This window comes from Silurus meridionalis, chromosome 1 (assembly GCF_014805685.1).
Source record: "Silurus meridionalis isolate SWU-2019-XX chromosome 1, ASM1480568v1, whole genome shotgun sequence".
Classification (NCBI taxonomy): Eukaryota; Metazoa; Chordata; class Actinopteri; order Siluriformes; family Siluridae; genus Silurus; species Silurus meridionalis.
In genome coordinates, this window is record NC_060884.1 from 23,507,144 (window position 1) to 23,526,012 (window position 18,869).

At 38.8% G+C, this 18,869-nt stretch overlaps 1 protein-coding gene across 3 annotated transcripts in view; it reads left to right on the plus strand.

Annotated features, from left to right (window-relative positions):
- Nucleotides 1-18,869, plus strand: part of ryk (receptor like tyrosine kinase) — a 51,821-nt gene that overhangs the window by 8,465 nt on the left and 24,487 nt on the right. For all 3 annotated transcript variants that reach the window (XM_046875510.1, XM_046875669.1, XM_046875585.1), the window contains exon 2: nt 15,361-15,482. In XM_046875510.1, the coding sequence (XP_046731466.1) occupies nt 15,361-15,482 (122 nt within the window). The remainder of the gene's footprint in view (nt 1-15,360; nt 15,483-18,869) is intronic.

Here is an 18,869-nt window from a genome sequence, read left to right on the forward strand (position 1 = left end):
GTTGTGCCTGTTGAAAAACCATTTTAGGAGGTTTTTTGAAGCTTCGGGTATTTAGAGAGTTTTGTGAGGTCACTTGGTTGTATTTAGCTTTCCCAGGAGAGTACACGTAACAACATATTCACACCAGACACATCACAGGTGTGTCCCATTGTGACTGTCTTCAATTGCCATACCACATGAGACAGTGGAACAGTGGTTTAACAGCCTTTTCAATCCTTTTTAGATGATCAATGAGCATTACTGTTTAGACAAATTGTTATAAAACTAGGGCACAGTTATGACATCTTTGTATATTTGTATAAATTTGTATAGACAGTATGATCGTGGGAATTTAATTAATTCCTTTGATGTGGAAAGAAATAGGAGCAATGTGTAGTTAAAGGGCAGTGCCACCCAGTGACACATTCTCCCAAAATCATACACATCCAAGTTCGAGCAGTTCCACTTAAAGTTAAAAATAACCCTTTCATGCGTAGGAGAGGGAAAGGAGACTTTCACTGTGAACGAGATGGCAGATGGAGATGAGAATCCAACTCAGTTACAGTGTTTTTTTTGTACAGCTGTTTTCAGTGGCATTTTATATATATACAGGGAGTGCAGAATTATTAGGCAAGTTGTATTTTTGAGGATTAATTTTATTTGAGGATTTAATTTGAACAACAACCATGTTCTCAATGAACACAAAAAACTCATTAATATCAAAGCTGAATATTTTTGGAAGTAGTTTTTAGTTTTAGCTATTTTAGGGGGATATCTGTGTGTGCAGGTGACTATTACTGTGCATAATTATTAGGCAACTTAACAAAAAACAAATTCATACCCATTTCAATTATTTATTTTTACCAGTGAAACCAATATAACATCTCAACATTCACAAATATACATGTCTGACATTCAAAACCAAACAAAACAAATCAGTGACCAATATAGCCACCTTTCTTTGCAAGGACACTCAAAAGCCTGCCATCCATGGATTCTGTCAGTGTTTTGATCTGTTCACCATCAACATTGCGTGCAGCAGCAACCACAGCCTCCCAGACACTGTTCAGAGAGGTGTACTGTTTTCCTCCTTGTAAATCGCACATTTGATGATGGACCACAGGTTCTCAATGGGGTTCAGATCAGGTGAACAAGGAGGCCATATCATTAGATTTTCTTCTTTTATACCCTTTCTTGCCAGCCACGCTGTGGAGTACTTGGACGTGTGTGATGGAGCATTGTCCTGCATGAAAATCATGTTTTTCTTGAAGGATGCAGACTTCTTCCTGTACCACTGCTTGAAGAAGGTGTCTTCCAGAAACTGGCAGTAGGACTGTGAGTTCAGCTTGACTCCATCCTCAACCCGAAAAGGCCCCACAAGCTCATCTTTGATGATACCAGCCCAAACCAGTACTCCACCTTGCTGGCGTCTGAGTCGGACTGGAGCTCTCTGCCCTTTACCAATCCAGCCACGGGCCCATCCATCTGGCCCATCAAGACTCACTCATTTCATCAGTCCATAAAACCTTAGAAAATCAGTCTTGAGATATTTCTTGGCCCAGTCTTGACGTTTCAGCTTGTGTGTCTTGTTCAGTGGTGGTCGACTTTCTGCCTTTCTTACCTTGGCCATGTCTCTGAGTATTGCACACCTTGTGCTTTTGGGCACCCAGTGATGTTGCAGCTCTGAAATATGGCCAAACTGGTGGCAAGTGGCATCTTGGCAGCTGCACGCTTGACTTTTCTCAGTTCACGGGCAGTTATTTTGCGCCTTGGTTTTTCCACACGCTTCTTGCGACCCTGTCGACTATTTTGAATGAAACGCTTGATTGTTCGATGATCACGCTTCAGAAGCTTGGCTATTTTAAGACTGCTGCATCCCTCTGCAATATATCTCACTATTTTTGACTTTTCTGAGCCTGTCAAGTCCTTCTTTTGACCCATTTTGCCAAAGGAAAGGAAGTTGCCTAATAATTATGCACACCTGATATAGGGTGTTGATGTCATTAGACCACACCCCTTCTCATTACAGAGATGCACATCACCTAATATGCTTAATTGGTAGTAGGCTTTCCAGCCTATACAGCTTGGAGTAAGACAACATGCATAACGAGGATGATGTGGTCAAAATACTCATTTGCCTAATAATTCTGCACTCCCTGTATATATATATTTTTTTTTTTACAGTGAGCTCTGAAACGTGTTTAGCAAATGATTTGGTTGGTTGTTGCTGCATGTTTTCATTACCCCTGGTGAAAACTAATCCCAAATCTCACCGAACTCTGTTTTCACAAGTTTTAGAACCGCAAGGTCTGCGGTATACGTTCTAGTTCATCTCTGAGGTGTTTGTTGGGGTTGAGATCAAGGCTCTGTGCAGGCCACTTGACATCTTCCATGTCAAATTTGGCAAAATATGGCTTCACAGAGCTTGTTTGCACGTCGCCAATGTCATGCGGGAACTGATTTGGGGTGTGTTAGTTCAACTGGAGGGAAATTGTAATGCTATTTCCAAATACAGGAAGGTGTTAGCTCAGTAGTGAAGGAACTGGATCGGAAGGTCACAAGTTCAAATACCAGCACAACCAAGCTGCCACTGAGCAAGGCTCTTAACCCTCAATTGCTCAGATGCATGTCGCTCTGGATAAGCGCATCTGCCAAATGCCATTACTGTAGATATAAATGCAAAGACATCCTATACAATTTTGTGCTTTCAGCTTTGTGGTTACAGTTTGTATAAGGCCCACAAATGGGTAGTTGCATACTTCTGGCCATATACACTGGCTTGTGCACATCGTCTTTGCTCACTCTTAAAAAAAAAAAAAAAAAAAAAATATTAAATAGATATTTAGTCTTAAATGTAAAATGACTTCAGCTTTTAATTAGGGTTTAATGGAGGACTCAGCCTTAGTCATGAGAGCCCTCGTGTCCCTGTTTTTGGAAGTTTGAGTACACCATACATTTATTACAGGTTGCCTGTCTAAGCTTTCATCACCAATAATACTATAAACCCCCCCCTTAAAAATTGGGTTTTGTGGTTTGTTGTGGTTCATCATTCTTTGTCAGACGTCATCATCAGGCGCACCTCCCCACTTATGAGTTAACTTTGAACTTTCTGTAGTCCAGCAGGGAAATTAACCAGATTGTCGTTCAGCATGTGGGAATGTAGTAGTTGGTTTTCTGATCAAACATAGACTTTCGAATTGTCACACCCAATTACACATTTTGACGGGTTTACCCTCTCAGGCCACATTTAGGGTCCCCCTTGTAAAAAGAAAAAAAGTGGCGGTGTGAGTGACATGGCAGACGAAGAAACGGCTCACATGGTTCTAATTAATAAAGGAGCTTTCGTCCCTGTGAAGGCCAGGCTGGATTCGTTAGCAAGCAGCCGCAACTAAACCACAATAATCTGGATCCTTTGTCCTCAGAGCTGTCGTCCTTCCAAAGAGTGTGTCACCAAGCTTCTAGTCTAAACGATCCTTTAGACGTCTCAGCAGGAAACTAATGTTCAGTCATGAGCTAAACACCAGAACAAATTCAAAGCAGTAGACCTGTGCCACATGTTCTGAGGAGAAACAGTATGTTCAGATGGCTGACCTGTGAGGCAAGCGTGTAGTGATAAAGTATTTCTTTTATAGAGTTCTATATCGTATTAAAGAAATCACCCTGGAGCTGTATCTGTAAGATGTTAAGGCGTGCTGTCAGTGCACAAAGATCCACAGACCTAGATGTGGTTTCATGTCTTGCTGTTGAATTACTGCACATGCTCTCAGTACACAGTAGTGAAGAGCACTCTCAGGCCCCTGGGTCATGTGACATCACCAGAGATGGCTTTTAAAGCTTAAGTGTAATGCCTCTTTTTTGGCATTAATCCATTACTTTGAAGAGCGATTACCTGAATGTTGAAAGCTTTGGGATTTTGCAGGTTTTCGGGTTATTTATTGCCTTTGCTTACAAAGTGAATTACATGAGAGACTGCACAACACCAGAAAAGTTGCTAGTTTTAATAAGGGTTTTATAATTTTAGATTTTAAGTTCAGCTTAATTGGCTTGATGGAGCCAGTAGGTCTGGGTAAGAAGAGATTCAGCTATCTGCAGTGACTAATGCTGCATCCAGACTCTGTTGAAATTAGCCATTTGTAAACTTTAATGAAGTAATTTCCCACCTCGGCACGTGTAAAGTACTGAAAAATGCAGTCATACTAATGACGGGAAACTATGCCACATTTAGGAAGGAAACGTAGGCCGAATCACAGAAACGGCTTGTGTTCCTGTCTTGTATTCAATATAATATTAATACTTTATTTACATTTCAATATTCTGAAAATAAACGTAACAGTGGTTTACCAAAATACTTAAAAGTAGCGTTTAGATCAATTGAATAGTTAGAAGGTAAACGTATCTAGGGGGACAAATGCAGATTTGCAACATTATTCACTTTCAGAAGTGACAATGTGAAGCAAATTACACAGTGCATACTTAAGATATCTTATGAGGTAGGAACTTTGATTTATTTCAAATATTTAGATGAGGGTGGGAGTGTTAGATTGCATACAGTCCTAGTAAAGTGGTTTCCTTCGTGATGTAAAAGTTTTATGATAGTGTGTCGTGCATCTAAACTGCAGAAATGTTCCAGTTTAAACCCACTGTATTGTTGCCTGTTCCTCCCTATTTGCTCTGTTCAAATCGGATTACAATACAATGGTGTCTGTACAAAAAAAAATCCTGTCAAACTACAACTGGGATGTCTGCAAACATTCGACTCCAAATGGAGACCTGCACCGCACCTGTTTGGCCCACATGCCACAAATCTGTAACACGTCCCCTGTTTTGTGTGTCGAATAGTGGGTGGTCGCAGAAAAGCATCATGAGGCTTTGTACCAGCACCAGTCATCAGAAAGACATGAATATGCGAATGACTGTTCTCGGGTCCATGGCAGATGTTTGGATTAGCTTGTGCCTTTCCATCGCACATTAATTCTGGCACTCAAGCTGTTGAGTACAGCAATGAATTAGAGTGGTCCTGCTGGTATTTTTTTTTGTGCTGTCTCCAGTGCATTTTAATAGCTTTTCCAAAAACCATGTAAGAAAAACACCTCTAATGACTGCCAGAGAACAGAAAAAAACATCTCCTCTTAGGGGATACTGCTCTCTGTGCTCGTGTTTCCGTATGTATGGTTATCAATGTTATTGGTGTCTGAATTGTTTTGAAACATGTTTCAGACCTCCATACACACACATCATTAGAGCTTTCTTCATTTATTCATGTGCAGCAGTGTCTGACCAAGGAAGTTGTGTGATTTCAGATTTAGTTGGTTCTCATAGACAAGGTCAGTGTGTAAACTTGTGAAGAGGCCTTGCTGAATAACTGTTCTGCCACATTTCTGCTGCATCTGTACTGTTGCTTGTAATAAAATACCCGGACTGCTTTAGCTCGCTGTGTCTTACAGACTCAATCAGAATGCTTGTTGTGTGTGTACAGGACCCTTCACTCTGAAGAAAAACGAGAAATTAGGACCCTACAGGAGTTTTTCTTTCTCCTCAACCCCCCCTTTCATTCAAAACACCATATCAAATATCGCACTTCTGATTGACGATCTGATAACAGTGCCTTGGAATGTCACAGAGGCCGTAATCACTGAACATCCTGATATCGAGTGAAATCATTTTGCCATTAAACCCTACAAAAAAGCTGCCTCTTGAATAACATGCCGACGTCCTGCACTATTGACCGAGGCTTTTGCAGCGGCCATATAGCCAGCTTAACTTGAACGTGCGCCCAGAGCCCAAAAAGAAAAGGAGGAGGGAAGCTTTCAAGGGGAGCGAACTGAAAGACGAGTAGGGAGCGTATACAAAAGGAGGCAGTGAATAGGAGAGGAATGATTGTCAGCGCTATTCACGTTTCTGCGCCTGTCCTTTTCAAAGCGCCACAGTGAAAGCAGAAGGACTCTCCTCCATTTTTGTTTCTCTCTCGCCGGTATGTTTCGCATGCAGTACGCAGCTCTAGCAGCCAAGAATGTGATTTCAGCACCTGCTTTTTCTCCACACTTCCTTTTTTAGACTTTTATTTTTTTATTTTTTACGCTCGTTGAAGTACTTTGTGGCAGTGTTTTAGTGGAGCAGCACTGCTATACTAATTCCACTTTTGGTTCGAACTGAACTCTTCCGTCTTTCTTTGCTCGCATTCACTGCCTCCAGCTCACGTTCCTTCCTCGTTAACTTTCTTTTAGGAAATATAGGAAATGGTTTGTGTACAGATATAGCCTGTGGAGTGTTTATATATAAAGTTGTTTCGCCTCGTTCATAGTGTGAAAACAGGGTGTAGCCATGAAATCAAGAATGGCCTTGTTGTTAAATAAACCTGTATCCTCAGCAAAACGCCCACTTTATTCCATCACCATTAAATGAACTTGCTTTCTGGCATTCAGTGAGTCTAAAGTTTGCTTGTATCTGCTACATTAAACATGTGAGTACCTCACCTGGAGCAATCACATAAAAAATTCCAACAGAGGAATGTCCCTCGTGAAGGAGACTGAAGGAGACTCCCAACAAATGAACTGGAAACATTTCCACTGCCATGGCTGTGAAATTAGGTTTAAAAAAAAATTTTTTTCCTACAGTCTGGTTTTTTGGTTTAACAAGGAGAAAATGTTTTGGGAAGCAGAAAATCGGAACATTTTCACAATATAATTATTGAATAAACCTCTTTGCTACTGACCATAAGGTTATGACTATAAATGTTGTGACTGTTCAACTATTTAACTGGATGCTTGGCTTGGATTTGCCCTACTTGAAAGTTGCTTTGCGTAAGTGTTAACTATGCAAATATCAATGTAGCAGGCTTTATTTAGAAATACACTGCACTTTGTGTGGAAGTATAGATACATGTACACAAAAGGGCTGCTGTACACTTGGTAAGTCAGCATGATGGATTTTTGTTTGATTATTTCTCTTTTTACTTACCATGAATTTGGTTTATGGGCCAATATATTGCTTATTTTTGCCATCATTTAAACAAATTACACTAATATTTAGATTATTTAGCTTTTGCTGTCTTTTCTGGAGAGTACAGAAAAATATGTGTATGGAAAAAATGCACAGACAGGTATGCAAATTAAGGCATATGTAAATTTTAACCCCAGCCTCAAAGTTCTGGTGCCATGGCTCTGATTCTCGAACAGATTATCCATTCTTTTCTGAGACTTTGCTTTAAATAAGCACCAGCACGGAAAGGAAAGTGCAGGCTACAAGTGTTATCGATTTCTTCTACGCTTGAGCACTATTCAGGTCAGGCCTCCTTGGAGAACAAAAACTCTGGAAATACCATGCAGTGTTTTGCGCAGCCCAAGATAGGCTTACTTTTACTAATCGAGGTAGCCGTGACACCTTGGCATTTTTTCCCTCCCCGCCGGCCCTCCGCAGGCAAGCATGCCGCTTTTCATGTGTATCCTCCAATGGTGTTGCATGGAAATGGTAAGTCCATCTGAAAGTACTTTTCTGTCTGGTGTGCAGCTCAGGTCTAAGTTGGTCTGCCTGCTGGCTCCTTGGTTACTTTTAGCCCACACCTGTTTGGTATTACGCTGATTGCCTGCCCTCCTGACCATCTGTGCTGATAGGGCAATCTGAGCAGTGAGGATTTTCCACCAGCAGCTATTCCACCATTTTGCTATGCTAATGAGGCTTAAACACTAAAGCAAAAACATGAATGGAGTCCCTCATTCCAGCCCTAAAAAAAAAAAAAACTGAATTAAACTTTCCCTGTACCGTGCTTTTCCAACCACGTGTGATCATATTTCTTGGCTCCGAAGTTATGAATTGTGAGAACATAAAGAGAACAGCTGATTACAGTAGTAAATATGATCACAAAGAATCATGTGACGGAATAGGTATGCATTCAACAAGTCAAGTCTCTGCTGCAAATAGATCAGAATTAAAATAACTCTTCTATCCATTGTCAGTATTAGCCAAGGTGACATTTCTTTAGTTTGATTGTTTTGGTGCCATCGGTAGGCAGATTAATCTCTCTTTCCAAATTCTGATTAAAAAACATCTCCATCTATAAAATCTCTTGCTACAGCTTTATTCTTTTAACTCTAAGTTTAGTCCAGTGCTTGTTATCTGTTCTCAAATGTATTTTTTTTTTAAACCCTTTTCTTTTGAGATCATTCTCAATCATACTGCAACATCCTCCTTTTCTCCATGCAAAGGACATGATTGCTCTGAAGCCCCTTTGGCTGTGTAATTTGCTACTGTTGTAAATATGCTACATTGCTTCCTGTGCTGTCACTCCTGGCATGCTGTTAACTCTATCATACACCTCAGTCATCAGACACACACAAGAACACGGCTCTGCTGACCAGAAGTAAACGACATACGACTTGCATGAGCAGAGCATCGCAAAATCTCTGTGGGTTATGTACAGGAAACAGACTGGAGTAGTTTACCTCTCAACTCTTCTAGTCCAAGTCATTCGTTCTTTTGTCAAGTGACTCTCATATACGCTATGCAGTTATATATACATATATAAATTATTGGAACTATAGTCAAAGTTTGCGTATGTAGACTGTTTGGGGATCTGCTTATTGAAAATGTTACATTTTATTTCTGATAAAAGGAACGAAAAGAACTATATGACTCAAAGATTTGTTCACTTCGATGAACGAGATTCAAAGAACAAAGTCACTAATATGATTCAATCTTTCCATCATACTGACAATAGATTTTATGGAAAGGTACCTCTCAAAAATATGGTGAACAGCTAGGGGATTTGATCTTTTATTTTTCTTTAGCTTTTTGGTGTATATGCACACATTGCATTTTGTGTATGGAAGTGTAAATAATTTTTTTTTTTTGTGGTTTCAACTAATTGATTCATAGTTCGATTCCATGAAAACTGCAGTGTTTTCCAATGGGTTGGCATATTGAACATTTCCATAACATCACTATTCTGCTGTGAAAGAAATTAATAGTTGGCGTTTTGATATTATGTAGTATACAGTTCACACTGTAGTGAACTAAGGCTGCAGTTACTCTGATCAAATGTGCAAGCTCTGTGCAAAGATGTTTAACATTTCATTGCAGTTCAAAGTTTGAGATTGGTGAACTCTGACCTGTCGGTTCTTATCACTTGAAGACGAGTGATCGATAGAAGATTGATACGTCACAGCATGATCTATTCAGGAAATACAAGCTGGAGACACACTGTTTATAATGGTGTTGCATAATCCCAGCTATAATGTGTTAAGTTCATATCAATAATAATATGAAATCCAAAAAACAGATTGTGTGATGTCATATGTTGTCACCCATATTTGCAGCAGCCTTGAAAGATTTTTTTTTGTGTGTGCTGAAAGTCTAAAGTGACTGTGGCCGAAGTTTTATTAATTGACTATTTTAATTAATTTTTGGATGGAAGGACAGACCTCGGCACTCAGAATACAGTTAAAAGTTGTCTTGCTTACTTTTTTTGTTGAGCATTGTAGATCCTTCTAAAACAGCAATCTATTGTATTATATAGCAGAACATCCAGTGCTTCCATTGTATTCTAGTGGCATTCTAGCTTCATGTTGAAGCTTGTTCAGCAAATTTCATTCTTCCTTTAATTTTCATCCAGTGACTAGTCGTCTTTTTCCTAATAAAAACCAGATAGATTGTGTGTTTGTCATGGCAATGTATTTTGGACAGTCTGTAGGTACCTAAAACCACTCATTTCCTTTTCCCTCGAGTACAAGGCATGCAAATCATATATCCTTTTCACATCCTGTTACCCCTTGCAAGCGAAGAATATGATTAGAGCGGGGATAACGCACGCATCTGATCTTGCTCATGCACGTTCAAACATAAACATCCACGTAATACTTTTCTCAATCTGATAAATGCACTCGTCTCATGTTTGTCGGCCCTGACTCTGCCTTCCGGGTTTGTTTTGAAGTGCTGGTGGATGGAGTTGTAAGAGAAGCACAATCTCCACCTCTCACATGGTCCCTGACCTCCCATGAGCACCACAAGTGCTTATGCAAAATAAGGCTTTTAGTATAGGAAAGTTTTGTCTTACCTGAGCATATGTGGGCCTTAGGCTTTGTTCTGGTTTTAGAAAGGCAACAGCATGATATTTATTAGAATTCATTTACCTGAAAACTTCTTATCCCACATAAAATGGTAGAAAGAATAACTGGAATTGTTTTGTCCTGATTAGACTTCTTTTTTTTTTTTTTTTTTTGGAAGGTTGTGAATTTAAATCCCCTGCAATTGTTGTGCTCTTGAGCAAAGCCCTTAACCCTCAAATGTTCACAAGTATAAATGAGAGAATCCTCTGGAAAAGTCTCTCTGGGTACAGGCATCTGCCAAATGCCATAAATGTAAATTAGCAACGATTTTTGGTGCACCCCTTGTTTCGAGAGAGGTTCTCATCGTTGCTGGAGAATACACTCTGTTGTTGTATTGTCACATAGGATTTTGTTATATTGTGTATTATTTAAGTTTGAATCTAAATGTTTTAATCCTGATTTAAATATGTATAACAACCCTAACCGTGTTTTTGCTGTATCCAGATCGCTAGACACTAAATCTAAAATGAATTATGAACAAATAAAAAAGGGTGCTATTGAAAAAAGATGGATTGAGTAATGATGAGTCGGGGCTCTGTACCTGTAGGTTTCCACCATGAGGAAGTCTGTAGGATTAGCACTTTGCTCTTTGCGGCACCTCGGTAATAAGGTGTTCCCTCAGTGAAATCTGGAACTAACTCCCTTTTCAGATGTTCCTATGATGTGTGGCCATTGGGAAATAATGAGTTTCTGCTTAGTGCTTGTTTAATATCTTCCTAACCTACTGATTAGCTTCAGAGAAACCTTGTTGTGGTTTTACTCATGGAATCTCATCCCTTGTGGAATTCAGTGGTTTCTACCTTGCATGACAAATTGTGTTTTTGTGTTTACAAAAATAATCTTATGTAGATGTTTAATTTCGCTCCATATATCAGGTGACATGATTTTATTAGACACCGAGGAACCACCTGGGATTCCCAAGTGAAAATAACAAGCATTATTTTGCTGTTCATTGAAATGCATTTGGATTGAATTATTCTAATGTGGACTTTCTGTGCATATTCTGTGCATATTTTGCTTGCAGCTGTCTCACTATTCAGCTATGCCTGCACTCTCTAGTGTTTGTAGTGTTAGGAGGCATGTGCTAACATGTACTGAATCCCAGCAATACCCAGGTCAGTAGTGGAGTAATGCCATCAGCTCTCTGTGGACTTGTGTGTGTAATGTGTATCTGTATTCGTTTAATATATCAAATGTTTCTCTCTTTGGTATATTTGTTCCTGGTAGTCGGTGTGGCTTAAACTAGGATGGTATTGGTGGTGATGGTGGGGTTATTCATGCCTTTCATCCTGCCAAAATTTTGAAAAAATTATTAGTGTGATGTTTCTGTTCCTTGTCTTGATTGCACACCCTCTAAACTCAACTTCAACCTGAACGTCAGCTTTAAAAAAAAAAATAAACAAAAAGTAAATAAATAAAATTTTATTTGTCTCCTATATGTATCTTGTATTGTTTGTATTTGTGACAGTTTACTTTTTTTTGTTGTTTTTTTGTTTTTTTTGCATGTTTGTATTGATTGAGCTTAGATTTCATTCCTATTCTTCTGTCATATAGTTTTCAAAAATCCATCTCTATCCCACCCAGCAAGACGCAAGGCACACACCCACCAGTCTGAGGATAAGATATAGTAGCAAGATTTGAGAACTTTGAAGTTTTTTTCAAAAACAAGATCAACCACAGGATTTTAAATCACTAGACTTGTTTTCTCCTTGGCATGTTTTTTTTTTTTTTTTTTGTTTTTTGTTTTTTTGTTTCCAAGAACAGTGGATGCAGCTTAAGCATGAAAGGGGGTTTGAAACCATAAAGAAAGACGCTGCATCCCCTCATAGAAGTGCTTAGTTAAGAACTGGTGTCAGAGTGAACGGAAACCACCAGTGAGTTTTTTTTATTTATTTATTTATTTTTATTTTTTTAAAGCTTGTGTGGTTGACCACAGAGAGTTTCAAAGCAACTTGTTGTTACTCGATTCAGAAAACACAGAGGAAAGATGAAATGCTTTCCACAAAATACAGTGGAGTAAAAAGACTATAGAGGTTTTTATAGTGAACTAGTAAACTCTGATGGACATCACTATGTCTGTCTGTCTGCCTGTGTTTTGTTTTGTGGTGAGTTCATTCTGCTACTTTTTCATTTCATCAGTTCTCTCCAGTTCGTCCTGGCTCCCCTTTCATCCTTTTTTTTTTTTTGTCACTGGCGCAGAAGAGCGATCCATAAAAGCAGGGGGTCAAGCACCCTCGACCCCTTTGGCGCCCACATTCAGTCCATCCCCCATGAGTTAGGGTTGTGTTGCTATTTCCAAAAGCACTTGTTCCAGCATGACACTGATTAGAACCTCCAAAGCTAGGGTTTAAGGAAAAGAATGGAAATACTTAAACTTCAGAATACACTCTCCGCTCAACCCGTGTGCCCCTCTAACTCTCTTTCCTTTCATTTTCCCAGCAATCTGTTTTTAAGCGGTACAGATCCAAAATAAGGCAATTACTTCAAGCGAAAATCCTCACCCTACAGAGGTAGCAGGATTTTTTTTGTGTTCATTCTGACAGGTCATCGGTGACACGTACAGCTGTTGTGTCCTGGCACAGTTGGCCGATTAGTTGTGAAATGTCCCTTCATGAGTGGTCGACTCCGTGCTGTGTGTGTTCGTCAGCCCAGCAGGCTCTGTTTCTGGAATTATGGAAACTGCTTTTGTTGAAGAGCCATAAGGTTTAAAACTTGGCTCCCAAAGAAAGCTTCAAAGTCCAGAACATAGTAATCAAGTCACTGTGGAGGTTTTCTGAGCAGAATGTGGAATGTTTTTTACCGGCCAAGTCATTCACCCACTCAGAGCTGCATTTCAATGACTGAAACGTCTGAATAAAGAAAGACCATGGGGGGAAAAAGCAGGAAATGATAATGGCTACATTAGAGGCCTGGCAGGGAAGATGGACAACTGATGATAATTATGGGTCATACTGTCTGCAGTCATGTATTAAAACATAAATTACTCATGCTTTTTAATACATTGAAATAGTGGTTTTATTTTTTTTTCCAAACAGCTGTGATTGCCATTTCAGTTCACACAGCATTAATCCCAATACATATTGTTCATTATACACCCTAAACCACAAACTGCTGTGGTCTTCAGAAACCAACTGAATTTTGGGAAACAGCCAAAAATGAAAATTCAGGAATTGACCAAGTTTGGGTATTCCTGCCAAGAGTATACATTTAAATCTCTGTTGTAAGAAAACAAAAATATTTGCACATAGTGGCTTGGAACTATAAATGTAGGTTTTCTCAATGTTGAGGAAACGCGTACATTTTAACAAAACGGTGTTGAATTTATTTAACCTCGCATTAGCCGTCTGCCTGCAGGGATCATGTGGGGTAACTAGTAGTTTGCCAGACATGTTGTCATTCAGCTGTCAGTCTGTTCATAGATGTCTAAAACCTTTCTACTCAAGTTTGTTTATGACTTGTTATGAATTAATTTTTGTTTATAGTACCCATGTCGTCACGATGCCTTCAAAATAAAGAGCATTTCGACACTATGTACAGATGACTAGTTGTAAAATAAATGGCTTAATACAATCTAACAAAAGTTCAAATAAAATCTAAGAAAAGCAGGTAAACAGAACAGACTGAATAAACCGATGAGCATGTCGGCATGAACAGATATTACTCGACAAAACAGAGGTCAATGAGTTTGTGTGACTTAACTCTGTTGATGAGACAAAGACTGATATTGGTGGTAATAAAATCTGACTATCCCAACTTCCATTGTAAATAAATACATTTAAATAAATAAATACATTCTAATAAGTAGAAAAGATCAATCTAGAGATGGCGAGACAATATTTTCGTTGAATTAGAATAGTTTTTAATTTCTATCATTGTCTGTTTGTCTGTGTATACTTGTTTATAATTTATATATTTATTTTTACATATACATTTTATTATCTATTAGATTTCTATTATATATTTAAAATAAACTTCTCAATTTTCACTTCTGGGTCCAAGCAGGCTAAATGCTATTACATGTACATGTTAAATATTTTAAAGCTTGGGATAATTTGTGCTTTAAAACTGTGACAACAGATCATCAAATATGCAACCAGGCTGCCACACCCCAGGCTGCCACACAACCAGGCTGCCACACAAATAAATAAAACTTTTTGTTTATTTTTTCCTTTATTGCTGTACTGTAAGAGTTGGGGGAGGAATTGCAATCCCCTTCCCCCTTGTTTAAAGACAGTCTCGACAGGCTGATAGTCTGGCTCCACTCGACCCAGCCGAAGTCCCGCAGCCGAGATAGGATTGCCCAAGGGCACGGCTCGAGATTTCAGCCGTCACTCAGCTTCACGTGTTGCTATGCCTTGGTGTGTGGGAATCGGCCTCCAGCATGAAACCCCAGCCACCTATCCATCAGCACCTGCTCTCACCCTGCTAACGGGGGGTAAATGCACCCGTCTTTCATAGCACAGGTGTGCGCTACACCCTGAGAGAGAGGGTTTTTCGGGTAGAAGCTGCTCGAGGAATGCGGCTGTGGCCAAGACCTTGTTTAGATTAGCACGTCCTCAGGCTGAGTTATTAGAACGTAGAGGCTAGCCTGAGGGAAGAGACGGGCTATTAAGGTCTGGTGATAGTGAAGGGTGAGGACCTCAAACATAAACATCCTCAAGCTGGGATTTTTTTTCTTCTCATGCCATATAGCCTTGATAATGAGCGTAATATATATAACCCAGCTGTCTTAAAAATGAGCGGGTGCTCTCCCAGGCACAGATATTTGGGGGCAGTGTTAGTTACTTTGGCTGTTTTATGGTAGGTCTTGGCTTAGTCAGATTTAAGTGATGTATTTCTTTATTCCTCTTTAATTCCACAGATTCAGTTAAGAAATGTATTATGATTTAGTTAATTTACATGCTTTATTTGTGCTCCTTGATCATAAAGAAAGACCATGTTGGTATCATGTACTCAGATGGTTTGTTGCCTCGAGAAATGTTTTTGGGCTGCTGTGGGTTTCTCCTCTCAGAGACGTCCAAGCTCTGCAAAATCCATTAGTCTCCAAATGAGTGCTTAAAAGTTCTTGTGGTGAAATGCAAAAGTCATAAGGACTCTGGATCATGGAATGTATTTAACCATATTTTGCATGGAGAAGAGAATGGAGTGCGGCTTCCCCCCCCTGTTTTCATGTGTATCTGTACTAATTAGCCCTATTGTGTGTGTGTGTGTGTGTGTGTGTGTGTGTGTGTGTGTGTGTGTGTGTGTGTGTGTGTGTGTGTGCGCGCGCACGTGTGTGCAGGTCTGGATGCTGAGCTGTACTATGTGAGGGACGATGTGGTGAATCATTATGCTCTCTCCTTCATACTCCCGGTACCCAGCGAGACCAACAGCCTGCACTTCAGCTGGAACTCCAAGAGCAAGGTAATACCCAGTTCAGCAGAACTTCAGCCTCCAGATATGTTCTGTACCAGTTATAGAGGGATTCTGTTTTATTTTTTATTGTAGGCTTGAAAAAAAAAAACGATTTCACATTCTATTGTTTTTTTCATTTACCTAATTGAAATGTGTATATTTATCATACATTACACTTACACTCGTAAACAAAATAATACGTTTGGAATCCTTGCTGAAAGCCTAAGCACACAAGATTTATTTACCTTGTCCCATAGTAGGCATATTAAAGTAAGTATTATTGTAGTAAATGGCACTCTGGCACTAAACTGTCGGCATCGTTAAGTCCTATATTAGCATTTTGAACCGATCTTTCCTCTTACAAGCAGTAATTGCTGACTTTCAACATGGCTACAAGCTTTTATTTTCTCAATGATTTAATTATTTTAATTACTTGGTGGTGATTTTAATATCTGTAGCTCTGTACCACATGGCTTTCTATTTAATTTACGGTAGGAGCGTAAACATGCACAGCTGGGGGGAGGGGGGGAGGATGGAGCGTTGAAAATGTGCCAAGATGGTGTGAAATTCCGTAGGACCCTGATGGTACACATGTACTGTAACTCAGCTGTAGGTCTGAAATGTGACAAACAACAGTGCAGATATAATCACTAGCCTTGCAAATGTTAAAAGCTGGTTATAAGTCTGTATTAAAGCATGTGTACTGTTGCCCAATTGTAGTTTTGTTTTTGTAATCACTTTGAAAGGGTTATTTCATTATTATGTATGACTTGAGAAATGCTATTTAGTTCAGGTGCTTGTGGTGTACAATTTAGTTGTCTTTGGAAAATTTGAGGTTGGGGTTTTTTTTATTTATTTTTTTATTTTGGGTCATTCGAGTCTCGAAAAAAGTAAATAAAAAAGTCTAAAGTTAAAAAATCTAAAATTTAGACCTTCAAAAGGCTTAGTTTTTTTATTTGCTGTGAAGCTTTTCTCGTATCATCCATTATATTTGCAAACCAGTAAGTACATTCTCAAAACATTGTGTACCAACAGCACAACACAAAAGCCTGTACTTTTCTCAAAGTACGTAGTTCACCTCTCAAATGTAATTATTTGTGCCAATGAACATCTCATACCCATCAGAATGAAAACTCCCTTTGTCAATGTTCACAAACGAGATCATCAAAATATTAAGTCATGTCGTCGGTATGACTGTGCACAGTTTCAGTATGTCTTGATATAAACTACTGTTTGGATTACTATGATTTAAAATGCACAATGTTGAATTTCTTCTGTTGGGTATTTTTGAATTTCAGCAGCACAAATGTATTTATTTGTTTGCATATTTAATTTATATTAATTGCGAGAGACCGGACAGGATTTACACTTTTACTGTACTAGTGTTCGTTCGTTTCTTTGTTCAGAAATCAGAAATTGTGATTCTGTCTTCTGCTCTGTTGCCAAATGAAGGTTCACAAAATTCACCTTTGGCCTGTTTTAGAGAACCAGTTGATCATTGGTTGATCTGATGCCGTTCACTTATGCACTGAACTGATGCCGAGATGTTTTGGGGGTTAAGACTATTCAGGTGAAACCAGTAAAATATATATTTTTTATCAACGCGACATAAACAACTGATAATGTGGGAAACAGCGGACAATTGTACACAATCGATTAAATTAATGTACAAAAGCATTCGCAATTTAATCAAAGCAATTTTTTTTATGATGTGCACAAGTGACTAAATGACGTGGAGGTTGAACGAGTTTTAAAAATTTAATTTCTGCTCTGAGAAACTCCAAAGCAACTGAGAAATATTATTTACTATTTACTTATATATATTTTTCAATCATTTTAAACAGATCTTAATATTTCTCTATATCTATGTACAGTGTTGGGCGTTACCGGTAACGCGTTACTTTTTACAGTAACTGATACTGAAAAATAAAGTAACTTCGTTTCCGTTACCGTATGGTGCGTTACCCGTTACTTTTTTAAATGAATTAATTTGGGCTGAAGTGTAGACTACAGTCTAACCTACTTACAGCAGCGTCGCATTGTAGGATTGGTGATTGAACCACTGTAAACCCGAAGAAGATGCGCTGTGGGCGTGTCTCCGTTTATTCAGGTCTATGCGGCAGTAATGGCGAGTCAAGGCGAGAGCAAGACGAGTTTCTCAAAGTGGAAATATGCTCATTATTTCACTTTAGTCGAGTATAAAGACAAAAACATTTAAGGCAAATGTAAGCTGTGTCTTTCTGGTTCGAAGCTCGTATCTACTGCGATAAACAGCAACTCCAATCTGTCGAAGCTCCTCAAGGACCTCCATGCCTGAGGAGCTAGTAGCTAGAAGCTAACCCGGTGTTCTGTTCTACATTGTTGATAGTTTTCATACTTCAGCTGTGAAAGGAACATTTTTAAGAGCTCAACACAACAGCAGAAGCCACTTTAGTTTTTGATTGTGAATATATTATTCAGCTTGTTTTGTTATTTATTTCAGAAATCCTTGTGATGTATTCAGTTTGTGCTGGTCTGACTTAAATAAAATAGTGTTTAAATATTAATTTGTGTTTAAGTCAGTTTTGTGTTTGTAGACCATAACGCATAAAAGGGCATTAATAGAAACTTTAAAGATTATTATTTTAAAAAGTAACTAAAAAGGTTACTTTTAACAGTAACGCATTACTTTTTGGTGTAAGTAATCAACAAAGTAACTCAGTTACTTTTTGAATGAAGTAACGAGTAACTGTAACTAGTTACTATTTTTTAGTAACTAGCACAACACTGTCTATGTAATGCTACCTCGAACGCTCATTGAAATGCTCATTCCAAAACGTCTTATTCCAAAATGGATTCAAATTATTATTTTCCTCAAAATTCTACAAACAATACCCCATAATGACAAGTTTGTTTAAAATCTTTGCAAATGTATTAAAATTTAAAAAATTTGAAATAAAAACAAAAAATAAATTCACATGTATTCACAGTCATTGCCATGACACTTAAAATTGAGCTCAGGTGCATCCTGTTTCCACTGATCATCCTTGAGATGTTTCTACAACTTGATTGGAGTCCATCTGTGGTAAATTCAGTTGAATGGACATGATTTAAGGACAGTTAACATCAGCACAAACCAAGTAATGAAGTCCAAGGAATTGTCTGTAGACCCCTGAGACAGTATTGTACCGAGGCACAGATCTGGGGAAGGGTACAGAAAGATTTCTGCAGCATTGAAGTTTCCAGTGAGCACAGTAGCCTCCATCATCTGTAAATGGAAGAAGTTTAGAACCACCAGGACTCTTCCTAGAGCGAGGGAGAAGGGCCTTAGTCACAGAGGTGACCAAGAACTCGATGGTCACTCTGAAAGAGCTCCAGCGTTTCTCTGTGGAGAGAGGAGAAACTTCCAGTCTGGAG